Below are 25595 nucleotides of genomic sequence, written 5' to 3'. Positions count from 1 at the left end.
TATAAATCTAGATGATGGAAACACTTTTTCCTTACCTGCTCTGTAGAATTGTGGGAAGAAATTAAAACTAAGATGTAAGACAACACTTTTTGTGTGTGTGTGTATATGTGTGAATGTTGAAGGCTGGTAATTTTCCATGCTTCTGATTTGCACAAATTTAATAAAATGAACATATAATAAAGTTAAGCCCCATGATGATATCATTTATTTCCCTTGTATCTCAGCCTAGATATAGTGGCATTTGAAAGCCATTATTTGGGAGAATAATATAATTCTGGACTCAGAATTTGAAGTGGAAAAACCTTGCAGGCTGACCAGTTCTCCTCGATCTCCTTGGCGTTTTCTTCCATTTTTTCTCCTCTTGTATCTAAGATGGAAAAAAAAAAAAATCAGTAAGGCAGAGAATATCAGATCTTTAGATAAATTTTTTTCTTCACATCTCTGTTAATTTACTTATTTCTTTTGGCAACACATTCATGAGTTTCACCACACTCTTTTTTTCCTCTTGGTGGCTTTGGCCTTCCTAATGGAAGAATAGGCCGAAGGAATTTGAGGCGTTTAGTGGTTAAGCAGCCCTGAAAGCCCAGGCTCTATTTTCAGACCATTGTATTGCACCATCTCTGCCGTTAAACTTTTACAAAGCTTAGTCTCAATTTATCTGAGTTCATCAAATGCTTTTCCTGGGGAAATGTTTCTTTTCTCCTCTGACTGAGTCAAAATTCTCCCGGGGTTTAAGAAAGATGAATTTTCAGTTACCAATTTTCAGATGAATGTTGATTTTAGGACATTGTCTCAGGTCATATTAAGAAGTTTGCCCTGGGACACATGGCCCATGACTATCATGGCTAAATAGCACCCCTCAGGCTTCTAGAGGCTTCCCGGGAGCTCCACTCCTGGGGCTGCTTGGAGAAATCTAGTCTGAAGAAATCTGTGGGCAGAATCTGCCAGAGATTAGAAAATGAGCCAAGCCAGAGAGTCCATAAGGTCAGAGAGAAAGGGGTAGGAAGAACCTAAGACTTAAAAAGCTGCAACCCAGGCCATCTAGTGAATGACTCTGCACTTTGTGACTCCTTTGTTTGAGAGAGGCTGGATGGTGTGGTGGTCAAGAGCGTGGACCCTGGAGCTAGACAGCCTGAGTGCGGTCCTGCGTGCCACTTACTAGTTACTTAGTCTATCTAAACCTATTTCCTTATCTGGAAAAGCTTTACCTCAGCGTGTTGTGAGAAATTGAGTTGATGTAAAGGGCTTAGAACAGTGCCTGGCATATTGTGAGTGCTGTGTAAGTCTTTGATATTCTTATGGTTATGATTAACTAATAATAACTAATTTTGCCCAGTTTGCTATTTACTATCAAGAATAAGGGACATTTAATTTGGTTGTAAAATAGCCCGCTCTTTAGAGGAGCCTGGGCACTATTAAAAGAATGTGTTAACTTGTTTCTGCAGGGTTGGGATGGTGTTATTCTAGGCTTTGAGATGAAACAAAAGATGTACTCATGAGTTATGGTCCATTGTAGCCAAATTCTGCTGTGGCCTGAATTTTGCTCTTTCAACCAGTCTGAATCCGAGCATTTTATTGCTTGCAGGGGTCTATGAGAAAGATCATCTTTCTCAGCGCCCTCATTTTGCAAATGGGAATGAGGCCCCAGAAGGTTAAGTGACTGGTCCAACATTACATGGCTGGAGAGTGACTGAGCTGGGAGAAAAATTGACCATGCTAATTCCCAGGACATTGTTCTTTTTCCAAAACACACAGATTTTCCACAATCACAGCCCCTGTCTGCAGTGTAATGTACCTAATGAGTTTCTCTCACGCAGCACCTCTTTAGGAGGTATTTATTAATTGACCTTTGTTGATTAAAAATTTATAAAATGAGTGTTTATCTTCTTCTGAAATCAAAGTTATGGACAAGTTGTTCTACCTAAATATTTTCAGTTTTTCCATTATAGCTTGACTATTTAAGATCTACCCCTGCTAGGAAAAAAGAAAAAGAATGAGATTGTGAGTATTACCTGACCCATATGTTTTTCGTTTTTGAAATGAACACTTGGAGTTCTGTTATCTCAGTTTGTAGAAAGTAATTGATGGCTATAATATACACGTATCTGTATGTGGCATAGCATTTAAGAAGACAGATGAGGTAAAGTTGCTCTCTTTGAGCCCAGTTCCTCCTTTGTAAATTAGGAATGATAATAATATTTTTCTTACAGAATTGCATTGAGGATTTGGTGAGATAGCTTATATAAATGTTCCAAATGGTCGATCTTCATAGAAACAGCAGCAATAGCAATAACGTTGAATATAATCCTGGTCTCCCCCTTCTAATAAACAACTACATCTGAACCAAAATAAGCCTTGTTAGGACTTGCTTTTATAGGAGAGGGTGCCTGATTTTACCCACCACCTGGGCACCAGAATCCTAGTTTTATAGTCACCAGCAATCATCCTGCCTAGCTTTCTCTATATTATGATAGGGTGAGGAGTTCTCAGGCTTTCATAAATTAATTGCAAATGACTGAGAACAAAATATGTACATATATTGTATATATCTACAAATGTAAACTCTTCTGTATTTAGACTGTATATATTCTATATTTTAGATAGATAGAGAGTATGTGTGTCTATCCTGTTGTTCGTCACTAAACTAAGTCATTATTAGGCGCTTGCTCAAGGACAAGTCTTCAAGTTTCCATTGGTGGAGGTCTGTGGAAGGCTTTGCTGCCTTCTCATGAGCTCCTCAGGATGCCAGAAAGGCTGAAAAGATCCTGGAACTGGTTCTGCTCTCTTGTTTGGGAGCTCTGTTTCTTTTTGGTCGTTGCATTCGCCCTGGAAGTCATACAGGGTTCTGATGTCATGGAAGAGAGGGTGAGTCACTTTCATATCAAGTCCAACTCCAAAACCACTTCCTGGGTACCACCATCAAATAGTCCCTGCCTCCATCCCATCCCCACTGCTTGCCAGTTGCTTGGGGTTGGGGATGAGGGGGGATTGTTTAATCTTACCATACCCTATATTGTGTGAATTACATGTGTGAATTTCATCTGAGAACCCTTGATGAAATAGGTATTGTTTGAAATGTTACCTGATGAAATAAAATTGGAATCAGAATTTTAGAGGGCTGACCAAAAGTCTCAATAGTAAGAAGTAAAACCTGTAATTCCCCTAAGAGTCAATCTTAGACTTCCTGTCTCCTAAATTCTCTACCCCAAACAGGTGTTTGGTTTAACTTGAATCTCACTCTTCTTTGTGTCTGAGGTCTCCCCTCTCAAGGACCGGTCAGCCTGATTCCACAGGCTCCCCAATTCCGGTTTTTTGGCTTAAATCCCGTTCTGCCTGATATACAGAGCCTGGGCCTGTTTTATTAGCCCCTTCTGTAATTTTGAGGCTCTATCATCACCTTGAAATCTTTCCTAGCCATTCTCCTCATCTCCGTTCCCACCTCAGGAGCGGGTCCAGGTTGCTCATTAATTACATTCTTGAGCCTTGATAGCAATGAATGCAGTCTGGGAAGGCAGGCTTGCTGTACAAGCATGTGATTCGTCACACCCACAGAGAAAAGTACTTTGAGAAGACCAGTTAGCTCAGGTAGTTACAGTTTTGGTCAAATGTGCCAAGATCAGGGGTTTTCACCCTAACTCAGTGGTACAGACCACAGACCCCTGACCCCATGTGAGCCCTCTCCCTGATACCCACTGTGAGTGCCAAGGGAAAAGGCTCAGGGCCATTTCTGCTTCTGGGAAAAAATACTTAAGAGTACACACATGCTGATTACTGATGGTGGCTAAAGAATGCCCACTTCTTAAATGAAAGACAGTGTGCTTCTGTGTGTGCATAAATATAGACATCCTTTTGTTTTTCTGCACTCCACCCTCTCTAAAGTAGTACTCTGCTGTTTTCTGCATTGAATTCAGTGAGTGTAGGATGTGAATTGTCTGAATCTTACCCACTTTCAGAACTCCACTCAGGTCTCCCCTCTTCCCAGTTTGTGCCCTGATCTCTTCGCTTTCCTGCTTATCACATTATTGACACTTAAATATACTCCTTCTTCTACAGTCCTTTTCCTTCTTTGCAAATATGTTCTCTTCCCAGCTGTCACTTAGCAGCTGTGTGACCTTGGACAAGCCACTTGACCCTGCTAACCCTCAGTTTTTACATCAATAAAAGGGGATTATGATGATACTTCTTCCCATCTGTCCTCTCTGCCTCCCAAGGTGGTTGTGAAGAGTGCACATAGTAGAGTGTAGAGTGAACCCCAACATTGTACAAATGGGAGCTATTTTTATTGCTGTGAGCCAAACTCAGTCCTACTTCTTAATAATTGTATCCTTAGTGCCAAGCCCGTCCCAGACAGGGGACACTCTCAGTGAGAAAGGAGGAAGATGGGAGGGACAGAAAAAAGGGAAGGAAGACTTTTGTCAGTTTTTATATCCTTTTTTCCTAATTATCATTCTCTCCTTCAGTATAGCTATATCTTATGAAAACTGTTTAGTTTCTAAAAAGGCGTTTTGCATTGGGCAGCAGGATGACCTTTTTCCTCCAATAGTCATCTTCGACATCTCTTTCTCCCTCAACCAGCTTGGTAGCTAGCTGGTGTTTGAATTCATTCTGGCCATTTGCTTTTATGCCTCTGAGAAAAAAAAGATTAGACAAGTGGAAGATATCTGAGTGCTTAGAGACCAAATGCCTCATTTTACAGGTGAGGTCACCCAGAAACCAAGAGTTTCAGTCATTAGTGGCAGAGCAAGGACCAGAACCCCGGTCTTCGGCTGCTCCTCCAGGCAGGACACAAGCTGACCCTAGCTAGTGAAGTGTTGATGATCATTTTTGCCTGCTTTTGGAGGGTATTTTAAGAATTGACTAGTACTATAAAGTCCTTTCCCAGATCAGTGCAAGGATTGTTGTTGTTCCTGAGAGTTTAGGAAAAATGGATGTGCTGAGGCTGCAACATCATACTCCTGGCCTGCTCTCCATGCATCAGGAGTTTGTTTATATATGCTGGTAAATTGAGGTCACATAAAAAATAAAAATCCCTTTGTAACTGGTTGCATTACACATCAAGTTTAACAACATTCTGTACTGGAAAGCCCAGTGTTTTGGGTGTGTAGGGGTTTGAGGGAAACTGCAGCCCTTCTTTGCACCTTTGGATTCCTTCTCAGGGCACTAGTGTCCCTGGCCCGTCCTTCCACCTTTACCATAGCTCTTCCAAGTGTCTTGGAGAGAACTTTGGAACTAGGCAGACCTGGTTCAAATCCCAACTCTGCAGCTTAGAGGAGATATGGGTTTAGGCAAGTCCCTTAATCTCCATGAACTTCAGTTTCTTCATCTGTAAAACACAGATGATACTGCCTACTCTGCTGGTTTGCCTTACGGTGTAGAGATACTGTGTGTAAAGATGGAAGAAGGCACTGGAGGGAGAGAATGTCTGTTTCTTCTCCAGTTCTTCTATCAAGTCCAAGTTCTACCTATTAATTAACTTAATTTTTTATCTCATAATACATACACATATCTTAGTAGTTAATAAGGCATTTTGTTTTTCTACACACGATCACATTCTTTCTTGCTGCTTTTCATCTGATTTTCCAGGACTTGGCTGAGAATTTTCAGAAAGCTTAGTGTATAATTTATCCCTTTTGGAGATTTTCCTTCCTCTTGGTGAAAACAAAACAAAACAAAACCAAAAACCCATCAAGTTGGGCATCATTTCTAAATTTGACTCTCCTTTTTAAAAAACTGTGGTTCAGTTGGTTTAAAGAGAGGTTTCTCAGGGACAAATGTAATGTATATTTTCAATTCCGCAAAGATTATGTCACAATTCCAAACGGCTATATATATTTTTTCCTAATAAGGTAAAGGCTTGGAGATAGTTTACTGTCTTGATTTTTGAACAGAGACAATATTCCTTTAAAAAAATGAATCCATTTCTGGTCTTTTGGAATAACGCTATAAAATGCATGTGGTACTTTGGTGGAATTTGTCACAGTATCAGCAAACATTGAATGGCAGGCACAGGGTCGGGTACTGGGAATACAGAGGAGATGGATGTGTCATCTCTATCTTCAGGGAGCACCCAGGCCTGTGAGGAAGACAGATAAGTAAACAGACAGTTGGTATAAAATGCAGAGTCCAATGAGACCACAGCGGAGAAGACTCTCACCCAACTCATCATCTTCCCAGAGGAGATGACGCCTGGACTGTGTCTTGAAAAATGAGTAGGAATTTAAGAGGCTGGGAAACAGGCAGAGGTTGCTGCATGTTCTAAAGGCACAGAGGTGTCAGAGGAAAATTTAAGGAACCTCAAGTTATGGTGTAGGGGAAAATGGAGAGGAAGGCAGAGGGCAGATTTGGAGGGGCCCAAGTAACACTGGGTGGTTTGAATTTTATCTTGAAAGCAGTGAGGGAGCCATTGACTGTCCCTCCCAGGGAGTTTTACACCCAGAGAAGACCTTAGAGGTCAGAGTCTAGCACTTCACTTTACAGATTTGGAAACTGAGGCCAAGGAAAGGGAAGTGACTTCTTCATGGCCACACAAGTAGTTAGTGACTGATAGATAGTGTATATCTTTATACAGCCCACTGGGGCCTTGGGAGCCTTCACAATGAAATTTCAGTCTTGACCTTGTGAAGGCAGATTCTCATAGGAACATTTGGCCAAGGATTTATCATGGGGACTGCTTGGTTTGGGCTAATGACCCCAGCATGCCTTTTTGCATATTATTTCCTTTAAAGGAAAGGCCATTGCTAGCTAGAAATGCTCTTTAGCTATATTTAGGCTGTGTGGTAGGGGGAATTAGTGGAATTCCTAAGGTCAGCTCCAGCTGTTTTTCTCCAAAAGACCAGCTGAATTTTTCATGAGATTTTCTCGTTAGGCTTTTACCCTTCTGTGAGGCATTGTATTGAGTCCGAGTCAGCCTGTCTTGGGAAGTAAATAAAGAGACTAGAGTTTGGGGAAAATTAAACTGGGGTAGGGTTGGTTGCTGCCCTTTTTAATATTAAGCACTAGTTAATGTTAAAAGTGCTATCTTAGATGTGGTTGGTCGGTCATTTCTTACACCTCCTTGATCATAGTGAAGGTCCTTCTGGATTACAACAACTACGTTGAATGAAGGTTGGATTTTGAAGATTCCGGGATGTCATATAGATAAAGGTTCTGACATGATGCCTGGGCAGAGATGGTGCTGACTAATTGTGTGGTAGTTACCCTGAATGGCACCTTTCATTCAGGAATATCATCTCAGAACACTTTACAGATATCAAGTCAGATATTCCTTAAGACTCCTGTGAGGGGAGCTTGCCTGGTTATTTGGTTATTTGGCATCTACAATTATAATACTGCTCTATTGTGTCTCAGGGACTGTATGAAGGCAGGTGAAATGAAAGCTTTCTTAATTTCTTCTAGAATTCACTATGAACTCTTCCTCTTATCCAATCTTAGGGATGTCTGCTTGGAGCTCATGCTGTGTTAGAGGCTGGATGGATAAAAATAATTGGGTCACATTTTGCAGTTTACAAATTGTCTTTCCATACATGGTCTCATTGGCCCTCCTAGTGATTCAGCAAGGGAAGTGGGCAGTGGTTAGTCCCAATTTAGAAATGAGGAAACTGGGGATCAGGTAGGTGCCATGTTTGTGGTCACCAAGCTACTAAGTGGGTGACTAGATTTCAAACCAGATCTTATGTCTTTACCTCTTACGTTCTTTCCCCTTCATGATGATGCCAACTGGATGGAGGAAAAAAAGGACCAAGTTTCTCCTCTAGCATAAAAGTGGTTTAAGGAATGACTGCCTTTAAAGGAAAATAATTCTGTTGCATACTCAACTGAGGAATGAAGGAAAATCTCGGGATTGCTAAACATGATGGAGTAAAAGTGAACTTTGTCCCATTAACTCTTGAACAATAGCTGTTTTCTAAGCTAGATCTCAATGACATGAAAATAACAATGTATAACTTGCGCTAATGAAAACAATGCTCGTTTATTATTGTTGGTTTGGATGAATAGTAGTTTAGAGGCATTAACCAAAGAGAGTGGGTTGCGCATCTTAAGAATTCTGTCTAACACTGATCATCAGAGAGAGAACCAGTGTACTTCTCCCCTGCTCTCTGGAATGGAAAAAAATGAGGCCAGCAATACGACACAGACAAGAGGAAGCCTGAAGAGATGCTCCCCAAAACTTCAGTGACTTATTCAATATTTAAAAGTTTTTGTTTTGTTTTTGCTGAGGAAGATTGGCCCTGAGGTAACATCTGTTGCCAGTCTTCCCCTCTTTGCTTGAGGAAGACTGTCCCTGAGCTAACATCTGTGCCAATATTCCTCTATTTTGTATGTGGGCATGATGAGTGATGTGTAGGTCTGTGCCCAGGATCCGAACCTGTGAACCCTGGTGCCAAAGTGGAGCACGTGAACTTAACTACTACACCACCAGGCCAGCCCCAAAAGTTTTTTCACTACTATATGCAAAGTACTGTGTGGCTACAAAAATGAAGGGACATAAATACTTCCCTTAGGCACCATGAAGTGGGAATTTTATGTGTATATAAGTTACTATAACGTTTATGTAATTATTGCATACATATTGTGTTAGACACCTGCATATGAAGTTTAATCTTCTCAATAACCCAAGAAGATAGGTATGATGCCCATTTTACAGATGAGAAGCCGGAGGCTCAGAGAAGCTAAGTAACTTGCACAAGAGGGTCACTTTGTACTCAGTCCTATCTGACTCTAGAGCCTGTGCCCTTTTCTACTACAGATGACAGAGGTACAAATGAGTGCCATGAGGGCTCAGTGAAGGCATTCTTGCCAGCTTGTAGAAGGGATATTTGTGAGGGGAAAAGGGCTGCAGGAGCAGCTTTATGGAGGAAGTGTCATTTCACCTGGGACTTGAGTGATGGGTACATTTTGGATGCGTGCAGATGTAAGAGAAAGACATTCTAGGTGGGGAGAGCAGCAAGAACAAAGGTCTGGCGATGCTGGTGTTCAAGGTGGTATTGAGGAGCGGTTTGGCTGGAGTTCATGGGGTAGGAAGGGGTCCATGGGAAATAAGATTGGATAGCGAGCTTAGAACCAGAAGGATGTATTGACTAGGATAAGGAATTTGGACTTACTCTGCCTTCAGGGAAGAACTAGGAAAGGTTTTTATGTCGAGGTATGGCACGATCAAAGTGGGGCTTGGTAATATGAATCTAGCTGGATTGTATACTGTAGACAGAAGTGAGGGAGTACCAGGAATGAAAGAAGCCATGTTCAGATACAGTTACAGCTTTCTAAATGAGTAGTTGAAAAGGAGAGAAAAAAACTGGAAGGAGATTTCAGAGGTTCAATCAACTGAACCTGGCAACTGATTAGCTATGAGGCCAGGAGAGCAAAGCATCCACCTCTGTGTGGGTTACAAGGATGTATGCATTTAGTCAATAGAGTTGCAGGCAACAAGCTGGGAATTCAGAGGTGAATAAGGCACATTATCTCTCCTCAGACTGTGTATTAGTTTCCTCTTACTGCTGTAAAAAATGACCACAAACTTAGTAGCTTAAAACAACACCAATTTATTATCTTACAGTTCTGGAGGTCAGAAGTCTGAAATGGGTCTTATGGGATAAAAATCAAGAAGTTGTCAGAGCTGAGCTCCTGCTGGAGGCTCTAGGGGAGAATCCCTTTCCTTGTCTTTTCCAGCTGTTAGAGGCTGCCTGCATCCCGTGGCTCATGCCCGTCTTCAAAGCACATCCCTCCAACCTCTCTTCATCCTCGCAGCTGCTCTGGCTCCGTCTCACCATCCTGCTTCCTTCTCATAAGGACCTTGTGATTACATTGGGCCTGCCTAGATAATCCAGGATAATCTCCCCATCACAAGATCCTTAACTTCATCGCATCTGTAAAGTCCCTTTACTGTGGACCATATTCACAAGTCCCAGGGATTAGGATGTGGACATCTCTGGAGGACCATTATTCTGCCTGCCACAGAGAGTTAACACATACATCTAGGGAAGATAATTTGCCAAACTTTTTAGTACTGCTCTTATAAATTTTCTTGGATTTTTCTCTATGCCTTTGAATTGTCTTGCTTTTTCCCTCTATTCTCTTTTTTCTTTCCTTAATTTATTCAATAAATGAGGTACCTGCTGTGTGCCAGGCACCGGGTTAAGTATCTCTCTGCCTACCACTAGAGGAAGAATTAGATGATGTCTGTTAGTGCAGAACCAGAGACCAAGATGTCAGACTCTTGACTTCTGATTTTCTAAAGCTGAGGTCCAGGCCTAAAATGGGAAGATTTAGAAGAATTCTTGGTAATTTAAGAATGGGATCCCCCTACCCAACCTCTCTACTTCCTATCCCTCATCTCAAATTTAGCAGAATTTTTATCTCCTCAAAGGCCTGTGGAGTGGGGGGAAGGATGCTTGCAGAAACCAGGAATTTGACTCCTTCTTAAAATGGTGCGGGAGGTTAGAAGATGGCAGACAGTCTAATAAGGTAAATAGAAAAAGCAGCAGTAACGCTCCAACCTCAAGGTGGCGGGGGAAAGGTGACTGAGTCAGCGAAATGATGGAGATTTATTGTCAACAGGTGTTTATGGAGCACTAACTATGTCCCAGACCATTTAACTTGAATCCTAATGTCATCCTCACAATAACTGTGTAATGTAGGTTTTGCTGCGCACATGGTACAGACCAAGAAACAAACCTGGAGTCCTTAAGGGAACTGCCAAAGAACTAATAAAAGATCAATCCCCTTCTAATCTTTTAACTCCAAAACCTGTATATTCCACTCCATCACAGCAGCCTCTTATGTCAGGGGTATAGTAAATGGATGTGGTAGACATTATTCACTTGTATCAGTTTTAATAATAAGTGTCTCTTTAGCAGATGGAGAGGAGCAAGGAAGATCTTCCACATGGTAGAAACTTGATGTGTCTTCGATGGGATAATTAATAGCCTGACCAGAGGGATCTGAGAAGGTCTGGGGCTAGGTGAGGCAAGTGAGGTGCCCAGGGCACAAAATCTATGGAGACAGATCATACAAGTGCTGATGCTGCACTCGGACCACCCCCCGAGAGTGAGCGTGTCCTCAAATTTTGTGCCCTAGCTGCTTCACTCTTAAGGAGTCCTCACTCTCAGGATGCTGCAGGTGCAGAGTTCTGTGCTCACACAACCTTGCCTCCTTATTTTGTGCCCCGGGCACCTTGCTTGCCTCACCTCTAGGTCCTGGATTTGAGCAGGGACCAGAAATAGGAAAGGACCAGTTAGTCCAGTGGTCTCAACGCTGGCTGCACATTACAATCACCTGGACAGCGTTAAAAAGAAAAAATCCCAGGTAGAGTCTGACCTCAGACCAGTTAAATCAGAATCATTGGGTGGGGGAAAGAGGGTGAAGAGATCTGGACATGGGTCTTTTTTTAAAAAGCTTGTCAGGTGATGCTGTTTTACAGCCAGGTTTGGGAACCCCTGAGTTAGTACATTTGGAGAGAGTCCCTCACTCCCAGGCCAGATAGGCATGTACATGAGTGTACCAAAAGTGAGGCTGAAGGTAGTCCTTTTAAAGTCTGAGTTGGTGATTGCTACAGTTCAGTTAACTTTATGATTCTGGGTTTAATTCCAGCCTAGTTAATAAATCAGCTGGTTCCGCCACTGCTTTCCTCTGAATTTGAAACCTAGAAAATAATTAAATCTAGAATTTGTCTGTATTGCCTGCTCTCATCAGCATGCTGGTTTCAGAGGTGCTGTGGAATGCAACCCGACCCATTTATTAGCTGATTTGCAAACCCTTACTTCGGTTGAAATTGTATATATCTCGGAAGATAAAGAAGGTCTCCTGAGTTTGCCAGCTCTCACGTTAGGTGGCTATGTGACCTTAAGCAATTGTTCTAACCCCTTTGCGTCTCAGCTTCCTCATCTGCACAGAGCACTAGTTATGACTCTTATTCAGCGGTTACTTTGTTTTTGTGTTTGCTCTTGTTACAGCCAGAAAGCTGGATAGACCAAATGAACATACTTTGACAGGTTGCTGTGCTCTTTAACCAGTCATCAGCCATTTCTGACCTTGTGGGAATCATTTACAGCTGTGATTCCCAAACCTGGCCACACGTCTGCATCATGGGGGAATGTTTTTTAAAAGTGCAGATTTCTGGGCCTTGGCTCTGAAGATTTGGTTCAGTAGGTCTTGAGCAATGTCTGGCTCATCAGCCAGATTTGGATACAAGCAATAGTGAATATAATTAAAGTGATAGAACTCCCAAGTTCGATATCACTATAGAGTGTACAGTTGACAGAGTTTGTATGTCTTCAAGGAAGCCTTCCCGGGCTCCCCAAGACTACGTTAAGCCCTAGGGTTAAAAATTTTGTAGCACACAGCTCTCCTGCTTTGCAGGACTTCTCGGTCTTGTTCAGCATTGTCCTCCTTTCCAGAATATGAGCTCAGAGGGCAGGGACTGTGTACACTATCAGACCTTTTGGGACATACAACTTACCCTCTTCCAGAAATGAGGTCTGGGACTATGGTGAATGCTCTCATTCCAAGGGAAGAGGAAGTTCCTCTCTGGCATTTTGAACTTCGCCAAGGCTCCTGGTGCTGCCCAAGCTGGGTAATCAATGAGAGCATTGGCTTTTACAGCAGCTCCATGCAATGTCAGACAAACCTTGTTCTGTGTCTTAAAGTTCCTTCTTGATGTGTTGTCAGAGGTAAGTCATCCCTTTTGTAGATTGCCATCCTTTTTTTAGAATCGATTTGAGTTTTCAGCCCAAGTGTGAAGTTTAAAATGAATTTCCAGCTTCCTTTTTCCCCAGCTCCCTTCTTTCTTCACTGTTTTTATCTTTTGGGGAATCCTGATATACCAAGAAAATAAATATTGAAAGGTTGGTTCTGGCACATTTATCAAGACTGGGAAATGTGAAAAATTTAGGTTCAAATTCCCACCCTTGGCATTTCAGGTCCCTTGGGGTCACACCCCAGGTACTGTTTCCCCATTTATACCCTGTATCCACTTTCCAGTCTTCTTTTCGAATATCTCTATGGTTTCATGTCCCAGTGCTTTTGCCCAGAATGCCCCCTCCCTTATTCTCAGCCTTCAGGGCTCACCTCATTTTATCTCCTTCCTAAATCCCTGTGGCCCCAACACTTGGTTGTGCCTCCTTCATTAGGAGTTAACACAGCATTTGTACGAGGGTTAGCGTTGTGTGATGCTATCTTCCTTGTGTAGTCTTGCCTTCGGTTGGGGCTTGATTGAAATATTTGTCTCCTTTGGGCACCAGAAGTCTGCACTTGAGACCTAAGAATGGTAGGAGGCGAGCTTTTCAGAAGTCCAGGGATATTATCATAAGGTTTGAATGGGAGATTAAGGGTAGGGGGAATTGTCACATATAAGGAGTCTTTCCTTCTCCCCATTTTCTTCATTCTTTGAGATCACCAAGACAGTCTATGGGAAGCATTAGCTGTCAGTCACATCAGCCCGGAGTTGAAGGAGTTGAATGAAGTCTTCCACCTTTAGAAGAATCCTCACAAAAGTGAAAGCTTTGTATCTTGAATGTCCCTGTCAGTTCTGATTTTCCAGTTGTTCCCTATGAAAAAATATAACAGAAGTTTATAAGGTAACAAGCTATTTCTTATTCTATCTATGTCCTTTCATTTGTCCACTTCTTCATAGCTTCATTTGTTCGTTTTATTCATTCAACTCATATTTTTTGAGAGCCTACCTTGAATCAGCACAAGACAATTAATTATTCTTTCCTCTTAAGAAGTACAATTTAGGCAATATGTTAGATTGACTAATTTGCATATTTTTTAATAGAGTGAAAAAAGCCCAGACTATACAGAAACAAGAAAATATTCATGTATTATTGTTTTCTGATGGTGCTGTGGACAAAGTTTGCTGTTCATATAAACACATTTCTATGTAAGCATATAACGAAATATTCTGATTGAGGGTAAACATATAAAGTAGGTTCTTTTAGTAATAGTTTCTGGTTCCGGGGATCTCTACCTCTCTTAGAGGCTAATGGGCATGTTATAAACACTTGCATGTTGACACAGGTGCCTTTTTTCCCTCTGTCCCATGCTTGTCCTCTTTTCCATGTTTGTCCATAAAACAAACCCAAAGGACCCAGTCATTTTCCTATTCCTAACAAGCTGTGCATAGAAGACCATGCCATGCTTTGAGGGCCAATGCATGTTGCTTATAGGAAATGACAAAGAGGAAAGTAGAATATACTGAAGGAAGAACAGCAGGGTAGAAAGAGAACTGGGCTTGGAGTCAGGCTAGTCTCATCTTTGTCCCTATCTGTGTGACGTCTCTGAGAATAAGGGGGGTGGTGATGTAATGAAAGATTAAAAACTGTGGCTTTAGAGTCTTAGAGCCCTGGGTTCAAATCACATTCTAGTTGAGCGACCATAGGCAAGCTACCTCCTTGAGCCCAGTGTTACCTGCGTGATGTGGAGAATAGCTGCCCTGCTGGTTAGGGAGAGTGATTCACTGAGATCACACATGTGAAGCACTTAACACCACCTGCTCGTTTTTCAGTCCGGAGAAAAATGACCAAGATCATGAGAGCCTTAGAAAGCATCATGTGAGGAACACCCGAGGAAAGGAGAAGTTCTCTTCCCCTCAGCAAAGGAGATTCAGGGAGAACATGAAAGCTGTCTTTCTTTTAAACTGTTGTGTGAAAGGGAGAGTGAGCTGAGGGGGGCAGGGCAAATGAGAGGCAAAATGTGGAAATTACGGGCAAGTTCAACCATAGTGCACACTGAGCCTGAGATGTGGAGCAGCCCAGCAGGGGAATTGGTGGCTCTGGGCTTGGGTGCCCCGGCAGTGTGGCCTTGAGGTTTGATGACCGCCAGTTTTGTATGCAATGGGGAGATCTTTCCACTGGGAGGGAGGTGAGCAAGGTTCTCTGGTTTTCCCACTCCACTTGTTCCTCCCTAGGCTTCTCCTGAACCATCTGTGAGTTATCCCATTTGTCCTTTGTTGCTGCTGTGAACTAGGAAGTTTCTAAAGCATTTGGTTTTATACACGATGGTTTGTCACCTCTGGAGGGGGGAGCCCCTTATTTGATCAGGCCTGTTTTTGTCCAGCACCATTCTCCCCAACCCCACCCCAACTCAAGCATATTTGTTCCTGCTCTCCTTCTGCCTCCCAGATTTTTCTCTCAAACCTTCATTCTTGATGTCATGGGACTGTCAGAACAATTTGCTTCTCTTCTGAAAACCTCATCATGTGAGAGTCACTACTTACTCGAGCAAGTTTTCCTCCCCTCCCTTGGGGTCTGCAGGCTTCTGTACAACCACAGCTGTCTGGGGAAGGAGAAGGGGCTATTTGGGCTCCTCCTTGCAGCAGAGAGCATTGGGGAGCAAACCCTGTTGTTAATCAGGCTTTAACCTGGGTTTGGTCAGGCAAAATGATTGAGATTAGGGCTACCAGCCTAGCTCTTCTCTTTGTTGCCATCAAAAGTAAGCACCAACTGTTTGGGGGCCTTGGTTTCTCTCTCCAGCTTAACTTTTGGACAGTTGACAAGGAGAAGAGTATTGGCCTTTATAGATGTGGCGTAGCGTGGCTAACACATGGAAAATTTGGATTAAGCACAGTCTGCATATGGAGCCCTCAAATTTCCCTTTTGTGCTGTTGCTCCTACTGCTGTTCATTCCTTATTTGTCCTTCACCGTGTCCTACATTCTCGCCAGAGCTTCACAATAATCTCCATAAGGAAGGGAAGGTAGGAGCAAATGTACCCGTCATACAGATGGGAAAACTGAGACTTGGAGAAGTTGTGTGATTTATGTAAACCACAAAGTCATGCAAATGACCTGGAGCTGAAACTCAATGAATAATATGGATCTGATCTTTCAATTATGGGCCCTAGAGGCAGGTTCATGTTAAAAGAGAAGTGGAAGCTTAATTCCCTCCCACCTCTGGCCATGTACTTGCGTGCCTAGTAGATGCAAGTAACTGGCAGGTGCTGGGGATACAAGGCTCTGAGAGGCCTTGCTCATAAACTAGTGGGGGACAAACACGAGTAGACGCAGATTCAAGACAGCTTGATGAGTGTTCTGACTGAGGAAGTTAGGTGCTAATGGAGCACGCTGGAGGGATGCCTAACCTGGCCTTGAGAGGTTAGGGAAGGCTTCTGTGCAATAAGTGACATCCAGGACCCAAGAGATATTAGGTCAGGAAAGAATGTTCCAGGAGGAAGGAACAGCATATGCAAAGGCCTGAAGGCAAAAGGAACTGAAAGAGTTCAGTGTGGCTGAGGCCTAAGGAAAAGAAAGCAGGCACTAGTTCACATAACAGTCCTGCAGGCCACGTTAAGGACTGAGCATTAGCCAATGGGCAAGGGGAAGTTGGTGCAGGGTTTTAAGCCTGGGAATATGGCTTAGTCAGAGCTGAGTTTTGGGAAAATCCCTCAGCAGCATGTGGAGGATGGGTGGGAGGGAGGGGTGAACTAAGGAGAACTTTTTGCTCACCCCAGGGAGCTGCTCCTTCTGTGACATCAGGAATCCCTGTTGCCAAAATTCATCCCTCCCAGTTTTTGCACTGAGGTTGCCCCATGCTGACTGCCAGCTGTGGGCCAGTGATTCTTTTATGCTTAAGCAGAGAATGAGGGTTCATAGCCAAACAGAAGAGTTTTGTTCTGCTTCCCCAGTTTGAGGAATCTGTGTAGGGGGAGAATTATATGAGGTGTTGGCATTGAGGTGGCTTAATCTGACAAAGCCACTGGCAAACACCACACCCCACACAAGCTTGGTGGCAGACACCTTCCTGAGCCTTAGGCTCCTCAATTGAAGAACACAGATAATAAAATACTTGCCTCAGATCTTTGTGAGCATCCTCTGAGAGAATACATGTGAAGTGCCGGGTGTGTAGGAGATGCCCAGCAAATATTTATTCCCTTCTCTTTTTTTCTGCCTTTCCTTGATGCTGCTCCACCTCGGATTAAATCCTACAACCATTACAAAGCTTAATACAGTCTGATCGATTTCCCTCTGACCCGCTCTGTCCCGTCCTCCTCCTGGCACACTCTGGTGTTCCAACACTGGCCTGTTTCTTGAACACGCCAGACACACTCCCACCTCAGGACCCTCCAATATCTGTGTGGCTTGTTTCCTCATCTCTGTCAGGCTTTCATTCAAATGTCATCTTCTTAATGAGACCTACCCTAACCACTCTCTTTAAAACTCCAACTGCCCCAGCCTTATTCCCTTCCCTTCCCTGCTTTGTTTTCCTCTATGGCTCTTATCAACTTCCAGAAAGTTACGTAATTTATTTCATTTTTAAAAAATTATTATTTAGTTTTATCATTGTCTCCTCAAACTAGCATGTAAGCTCCACAAAGACAGGAAGTTTTTTTCTGTCTTATTTATTGCCACATCACCAGTGCTTAGACCAGTGCCAGACACGTAACAGGCTCTCAGTAAATGTTTGTTGAATGAGTGAATGAAATGTTCAATTAGCTATCATGATAGATAACATCCAGAATATTGGGGGTTGGGGGAGCACCTGGTGATGAAGAGTCTTGATTGTCATCTGAGGGCCCTCCTGCAATCTGATTGGAGAGTGACTCCTGGCTACCCAATTAGGAGTCAAGGATTCCAGAATGAAGTATTGTCTTAATATCTATTTGAGTGGTCACTGTGGGCAGTAAGCAAAGGCCTACAGGAAGATAAGACAAAGGGGGTCAGAGTACCTGTCCCTAAGTCCATGCTTCATGGGGGAGATCAGAAAGAAACATAATGCAAAAGAGGAAAGGAGAATATGTAACCAAGTACACTCTTATTCAGCTGGATGGAACACAAGTATGAACTGCTTTGTCTTTAAAATGAGGACATTGCTCTTTGGCTCACTAGCAGCCTACTTCTAGCAAAAACTTTTAACCCTTGGAAACTCTTACACAGAAGCACTGATTAGCTTGTAGTTCTACTTGAAGGTGTGGAAACCAGCATTTCCCCCTTTAGCAACCCTGCCAGTTTCCACTGCTGGACAGCTGAAGTTGTTTTTCTCTTTTGTTCTCTTCCTGTCCCCTGCTCATTGAACTTAAAAACAATCTCCCATTGAACCATATGGCAGTGTAATGCCTCATCAGGGACATGGTTCCCAGAATGTGGCCTGAATCCATTTCCTTGCCAGCCTTTGAGATCTAAGGCGGTTACTACACATGAAAGAAAGCTACTGTATGAGGAAGAATTGGGATAGTCGTCCCCTGGTGAAGTTACATATTTGGATTAGGTTCATTCATCATTTACTCATTCACTTATTTGTCCACATTCAGAGACTCACAGTCAGAAGAGACTGAAGGAAGACAAATAATTATAGCACTGGAGGTGTAGACATGGAGGAGAACATTTTTGTGTTAGTCAAGTTCTGGCTACAAAAGTCTTGTGTAACAACCCCAAACTTCTGTGGCTTCCAACAAGACATATTTATTTCTTCCTTCCATCTCTAAGGTCAGCTGGGGTGGTCCTGCTTCGGGTGCGTCAGGTTCTGGTCTATCCTTGTATCTCTCTTTCTGGGACCCAGACTGAAGAAGTAATGGCTGCATGGGGCAAGCTCTTCTTGTGGCACATGGCAGGAGTATTCAAGAAGCCAAGCCAGACCACACAGGCACATATACAGCCTGTGCTTGCAACACATTTGTAAATTTCATTGACACCTTGATTTCGTTGTCATAGACTGAGCCCAACATCAGGAAGGTGGGGATGAACACTCTGCCTCCTCTAGTGGCGCAAAGCTGTATAGTTCTGTTTCAGGGAGGGAGTGAAGAGTTAGGAACAATAAGCAAATCTACTACAGCATTTAACTCTGGCTGTGGAAATTAGGGAAGGCTTCCTGGAGGTGGTAACTTTCATCTTGAAGAATGAATAGTTTTCAAGATGAGCAAGCAGGCAGTAACATATGCAAGTGCATACAAATTAGAAAAAGAGAAAAGGGGCCAGCCTGGTGGCATAGTGGTTAAGTTTGTGTGCTCTGCTTCAGTGGCCCAGGGTTTGCTGGTTTGGATCCCGGGTATGGACCTACACACTGCTCATCAAGGCATGTTGTGGTGGCAACCCACATACAAAATAGAGGAAGACTGGCACAGATGTTAGCTCAGTGACAGTTTTCCTCAAGCAAAAGGAGAAAGATGGGCAGCAAATGTTAGCTCAGAGCCAATCTTCCTCATCAAAAAAAAAAGAATAATGAAGTATTGTATTAATATTTATTTGAGTAGTCACTGTGGGTAATATGCAAAGAGCTACAGGAAGATAAAGGTTATCAGAGTCCATACTTTCTGAGAGAGATGAGAAAGAAACATAATACAAAAGAGGAAAGGAAAATATATGACCAAGTACACTCTTAATGGATCAGACAAAAATGTGAACTCAGAAGGGAAGTTAGAATATATTTTTAGTAGCTATGTTTGGTACAGGATGCAAGATATGTGCTGCTTTATATTCATTATTCCACTTAATCCTTACTACTTGGGAGGGACGTCCTAATGTCAAGTAACTGCAAATGAGAAAACTGAGCTTCAGAGCGGGAGGTAACTTGCCTCATGGTTCATAGCTAGCAAGTGGCGGAGGGAGAACTTCCCAGGAGTTCTGTTTTGCTAAAACGAAGAATTCATTCATAAAAATTACTCACTAGTGTACCGACTCTATTTTATTCCTAAGTGGGGCTGCTTTAAAAGGTACTAAAAACCTGGATTTTAGTGTCTACTGTATATGCAGCACTGCTCTTGTTAAAGGACCCTGCTCCTGGAATAGATAATCTCTCAAGTCCCATCTAGCTGTGGCATTCTTCAGGTGTCACTCTTCTCATTGCACATGGATTTAAGATGTCTCAAAGAAAATAGGATTCTTGCCCGTGGTCCAACTTGAAAGTGCTCCCTTTGGATGGTGGGGTGTCTTGAAATTCTGCCACTTCCTTTCCGCCAGTTTATATACACACACTAGTGTGTGCTTTTTCTCTTCAGAAATGAAGAGAGACAAGCTTGGTGAGTTTCTCCAGGACCAGCAAAGGTTAGAGGTGGGACTGGGTGAAGAATAACAATTCCTACTATTGTGCAGGCTGCCTCTACCTAATATTAGCTCTCTTGTCATTACGGAGCACACATATACTCCAGTGGAACATTCCTACTCATGGAGAAGTGAGCATTTGTGAATTTTTATTCCTAGTTTCTTACCCAAAATCACTTGACAACTGAAATCACATCTCCCTGGTCTTACTGACCATTAGCTTGACTTTTTAGCCTAGCATCCCATGAGTTTGCAGAGAGCAAACCAGCAACCATCCCTTTCCTCAGTGGATTGTTAAACATTGACAGGTGTTTTTCTGTGCTCTCCATCTTGGCAGTCTGGAATTGAGTTGAAGCATATTTCATGACCCATTTGCCATTTGCTCAGGAAGCCGGCAGAACTGGTTTCCCTGACCTCAGAGACCATCTCACATGGTCATTTTTTTCCCCAGTACATTTTAAATCTTGTAGTAATGAGCAATGCTATAGAAACTGGCTCTCACCGTCTGTGTTTACTGTCTCATGATTCCCCAGGTAGGTGATGCTCAGATACTGCTGCCTCTCGTCAAGTTGATGGCGAGGACGGAAGGAGAATAAGCTGTGTCTAAGACTGGTCCAGAGAAGGAGTGTGAGTCGGAATGACACTGTAGGAACAAGTGACCTGTCTGGCAAGGAATGCAGCGTGCTTCTGGAAGTCTCCTCTCCACATCATCCCACAGACCACTACTTCTTCACAGGAAAGGGTGCTTAGGGTTTTGCAATCAGCCACCTAAAACTTTTGCTGCACCAACGTAAGACTTTTGCTGCAGAACAGAACAAGATATTACTTCATTTTGTTTTTGCATCTTTTAACCATCAGGCTACAGTCATAGTTGTTTCGCTTTGAGAATTTTAAGCCAGACTTGTTGCTATTTTTTTGTGTAACCTTTTCAAAATGATCGACTTAAGCTTCCTGACCGAGGAGGAGCAAGAGGCCATCATGAAGGTTCTGCAGCGAGATGCTGCCCTGAAGAGGGTTGAAGAAGAGAGAGTCAGGTAAGGAGCTGGGGAGGTCCTCGGGCATGGGGGAAGCAGAGGCAGTCTGTAAGAAGATGAAACACTTTTTTTTTCTCGACCATAAGTGGTAGTTCTGACTCAGAGCCTGAACTTATGGGTTCCAATTTTAGGTTTACTTCCTGGATGGAACTTTTTCCTCTTTGGTGCCTCTTAATTTATCCCATAGGACTCCTGCCAGAAATAGAGTCTTGATTAAAAACCTAAGTAAACTCTTTTAATTTATAGACACTGAATTAAAAAAAATGAAATATATATGAATGCATATCTACATCTATATATATATGGATGTGTGTATATTTGTATCTACTTTTTTTTTTTACTGAATCCTCTATTTTTTACTGAATCATGAACTAAATTAGAAATTTTTTAAAGAAGATAAATTGAGAAGTTGCTCACAGTTTTGCATACTTTCAGAAATGTTTGAGTTGGTTTTAACAACACTTGAAATTGGCTCTGACTGAGACAGTTTTTCATTTGTCTCTCACAAGAAGGAGTGGCAGCTTTGACACACTGTCCTTATTGGGAGGAACCCAGATGTCCCACATCAACGTTCCTACCACTTTCTACTCACTAGGGTAGAAGGAGCATGAGACCAGGTGGCTGAAAAGTTGGGCTTGAGTCCAGGCCCTGCCATCTATTGCCTATGTAATCTTGGGCTTTGAAGACAGTGAAAGGCTTCCAGAATGTGAGGTAGTAGTATTAATTGCATGATCCCCATCCCAGGAGTTATCCAAAAGGAACATAAGCCATGTTCTTGTTTCCTGGGACAAGGTTCATGAATAATGGATTTATTTGCACCGTTTCCCATATTTTGACCCTGACTGAACATGGATGCTTTATAAAAGAACATGCTGAAATTCACTTAAAGCCCTCCAGAGTATCCATTTGTGGCTACTAATACTAACTCATTTATAGACAGTGCTTAACAAATTAACAAATCATTAGCAAATGACAGTGATTAACAAATTGCAAAGGGCATTCTTCTGAGCTCACAACACTCTTGGGCAGTTAGCGGGGCTGGGTGGGATACAATTACACGCACTTGATGTGTGAGGAAGTTGACCTTGAGACAGGTCAGGTGACTTGCTCAAGCTGATACAGCCCATAGGTGTCAGAAGTGAGAACCAAATCCTGTTCTTCAGGTACTCATTCACTAACTCCAGCTCCTCTCCCTGAGAAAACAATGACAGACAGCCCATCCTGGGACCTGGCCGTGGAGAATGGGGTGGCTGTCTTGGTGTGAGGTAGGACACTGAGCTGTGATGGTGTCAGGAGGTGGCTGTTGGTAGTGGGGATCATGAGAATGGGGTTCCTTACTTGTCAGACTCCCCCCTACAAGTCACTCTCAGTGCTCCATGCACCTGGATGGGGCTCTGCTCCCCATTCTCGGCAAGTGGGGTACCTTGAGCAGTTTCCCCAGGACAGGCAAGAATTTACACTAATCCACGCTCAGAGCCTCTTGGTAGCATTAATCCTTTACCCATTCAGTTTATAAGGCCCTTTCATGAATGTTATCCTCTTATGTTCCTCACAACAACCCTGAGATTTGGCGAGGCAAGGATCATTATACCCATTTTAGAAATAAGTGGAGGGCCAGCACAGAGAAAATATTGGTTGATTCTTAAAGCATAGTGGGAGTTTCTTTATCCTCCCAGTAGACAAGATGGAGAGAAAGCAGTGGAGCGGGGAGGGCACTGGGTTCCTCTTCCCACCTCAGTAAATGGGGACCGTGAATATTGGATTGCCGCGAGCACCTTCGATTCCTCCCGCTAACGAGGTGTTATTGTGTTCTGCAATTCTCCCTCCTCTCTCTAGCCAGGTTATGAAGAGAGATTCATCCTCCCTCCCTTTTATATTTTCTTGGCCCTTAGGAGTCCAGGCTGCTGAGTCTTCCAAGGAGTTCTGTGTTTCTGTGTGAATAGAGTGGAGGTATTTCTCGGACACCTGCAGTAGTTGATGAAAATATCCTCAAAAATGCAAAGTTCTGCCTGGAACTGGGCCTTGTAAGGGGTGTGAGTGTGTAGCCTCTGGCACCATCAGTCTACAGCTGCAGCAGGAATACTCTGAGTCCCTTTGTAGTGGTGGGTCTGCAGACTCTCCTTCCATATGCTGTTTCTGAGGGTGCCCCAGCAGCTGCCACTACCCTTGTTTTTCTCTTGTGTAAACTGATAGGAAGAAGGCTTGGGGTGGTGAAAAACCTGGTGTGAGTCCAGCCCTGTCTGCTACCACCATTCTGGGGGACTTTCTACTTAAGCACCAAGTACCTCACATCTACTTGGCCATGGGCAGGTCCAGGACCCTGGGGCTGGGGAGAAGTGACAGTGTGCAGGGAGGGCGGAGAGCTGTGAGGCCTATAGCCTGTGGACACTGCAAGAGGTACAACCATGGCCTGCTCCACACAAGAGGAGTGCTGACCCCCTCTTTGCTTTTGGACTAAAGGGACTTGTGGGGATGGTTCTGAAGTTGTTCTGCTCTTGGACTGGTGGAACTAGAATTGGGTTTCTGGTCTCTGAAAATGCTATTCTGTGCACTTTTGCTTTCCAGCGCCTTCACCATCCCCCAGGTGTTTGTCTTTGGCTCTTCCATTAGAGTTATAACCTGACAGCTCTGGAAAGGAAATTTTTTGGTCCACACCAGTCCCTTTATAGATAAAGAAGGTAAAGCCCAGAGAGAGAGGAAGTGTCTTGCCAGGGTCACACAGCTAGTCAGTGCCAAAGCTATGATAAGAAACACTATTGATCCTGTGCTTTTCCCTCTGCCCCAACCTATTCATTGTTCTTATTCTTTCATAAGAACAGTAAGGGTTCTATGATGTCACAGGGAAAGAACTTCCCTGCACGGACCTTGGAGTCAAAAGTGACATGAGTTTGAATCCTATTCTCACCACTGATCAGCTGTGGTTCATTGGGCAAGTTATGTATCCTCTCTGAGCCTCAGCTCAGAGACTGGCCGTGATCATCGTACCAAACCCAGAGGACTGAATAAGGATTAAGTAAGATAATTCTTAATCTTCCTAGCTCGTAACAGATAATGAATATGTTTTAATTCCCTTATTCACCACACCACCTATGCCTCTAAAAGAGGACAGAAATCTCTGGTTAGTAGTCTCATTCCTTAGGAGGGAATTATTCCTACAACTCTTCATTATTTAATGCAGTGAAATTTAATTGAGCACCTATTAAGTGTGGGTAACTGCTTGGGGCAATGATATGAAGGGAATCCTAGGGAGATTGAAACATAATCCCAGCCCTCAAGGAATTTACCATGTAATGGCTTTTATTCCATTTGCTGGATTATCAATTGCAAATTTAAAATCTCAACTTTGTTTCTCCAAAATGATTTTACAAGCCCAGTCCTCCTTCTAGTTGCTATGTGGCTTTAGAAACATAAATTATATAATTATAATACTAGCCTAAACAGAATATCATTAGAAAAGTAAACCTGCCAGTAAAATTCAGACTGTCCTTTCAAATGCTAATTCATCATGGCCTTTGGAATATAAGCCTCCTGTAGCCATGAGGACATCACTTAATAGATGATAGCACTGTTGCCCACTAAGACCAGACACTGCCTCAGAATCCTTTGCAGTATGGCTGTAGATGAGATTTGGCATTCAAATTGAAATCTGTTTGCCATTCCTGATATAGCCAGTGCTTTGAATTGTTCACATCCAAGTTCATTTGAGACACTTTGGAGATGATTTAGTCTATATGTCACCTCCTATCCTGATTTCATGGATGAGAAAAATGCATGTCATGTAGGGGAAGTATCCAGTTCCCAAATCACTCAACCTGTTGATAGTAGACCATGGATTTGAACCCAAGGGAATATCCGCTGTGGTGTGTGGGGTACAGTTAGAAGATAGTTCCCGGTTACTGTTGCCACCACAGCCGTCTTTCGTGCTGCCTCTCTACCTGTAGCCACAAGTGCTGGGCCCAGTTATTATCACGCATCTCTACCCAGCTTGCTTGCCTACTACCAGCTGGAGACATTTCCCAAAGCAGCCGTGAAGCAGACGTCAGGATAGATTATTATTTCTCTCTTCCCCCCTGCCCCCTCTCCCCCTCCTTTTTTTTTTTAAGAAACACTGCTGTACATACACATATATGATTTCAATCTTTTATGGTTTGAAAATGACACACTCTAGAGGTGGTGTTTCTTGTGCTTTGCATCACACTGCCAGCAGGAAATCGTTGCCCATGTGCATCTGTGCACCACTAGCACCACGCCCCCGCCCCATACACACACAACCACATCTACAGTGGTGGGCGTTCTTGCAGTAGATACCATCTCAACCACGACCACATCTTATGATTCTCAGCTGCTTCTTTAAGACCCAGTTTCCTTTAGATGAAAGCAGTTGTCATTGAAGAACTGCTTTCCAGGACCTCCGGTGCTGTTTTCTGTCAAAGCAAGGGGGAAAGGAACCAACATTTGTCAAGGAACTGCATTGTACACAGAGCTTCACATACCTTTTCCCCTATCATCTGCATAACAGTGTATCTGAACCCACTCAACAATGAGGAAATAAGGTGGAAGAGGTAAAGTGCCCTGCAAGATTGAAGCCTTGCTTGT

General features: G+C 43.1%; 1 protein-coding gene across 7 annotated transcripts in view; it reads left to right on the top strand.

The window, feature by feature from the left end:
• Positions 1-25595, top strand: part of SYTL2 (synaptotagmin like 2) — a 107798-nt gene that overhangs the window by 25905 nt on the left and 56298 nt on the right. For all 7 annotated transcript variants that reach the window (XM_046685122.1, XM_046685123.1, XM_046685120.1 and 4 more), the window contains exon 2: positions 20499-20999. In XM_046685122.1, coding sequence (XP_046541078.1) covers positions 20899-20999 — 101 coding nt within the window. In that variant the 5' untranslated portion in view covers positions 20499-20898. The remainder of the gene's footprint in view (positions 1-20498; positions 21000-25595) is intronic.

The sequence above is a fragment of the Equus quagga genome, chromosome 14 (assembly GCF_021613505.1).
Source record: "Equus quagga isolate Etosha38 chromosome 14, UCLA_HA_Equagga_1.0, whole genome shotgun sequence".
In the NCBI taxonomy this organism is placed as follows: domain Eukaryota; kingdom Metazoa; phylum Chordata; class Mammalia; order Perissodactyla; family Equidae; genus Equus; species Equus quagga.
Note: the sequence above shows the minus strand (reverse complement) of the source record. Positions and strands in the feature narration are given on the sequence as shown.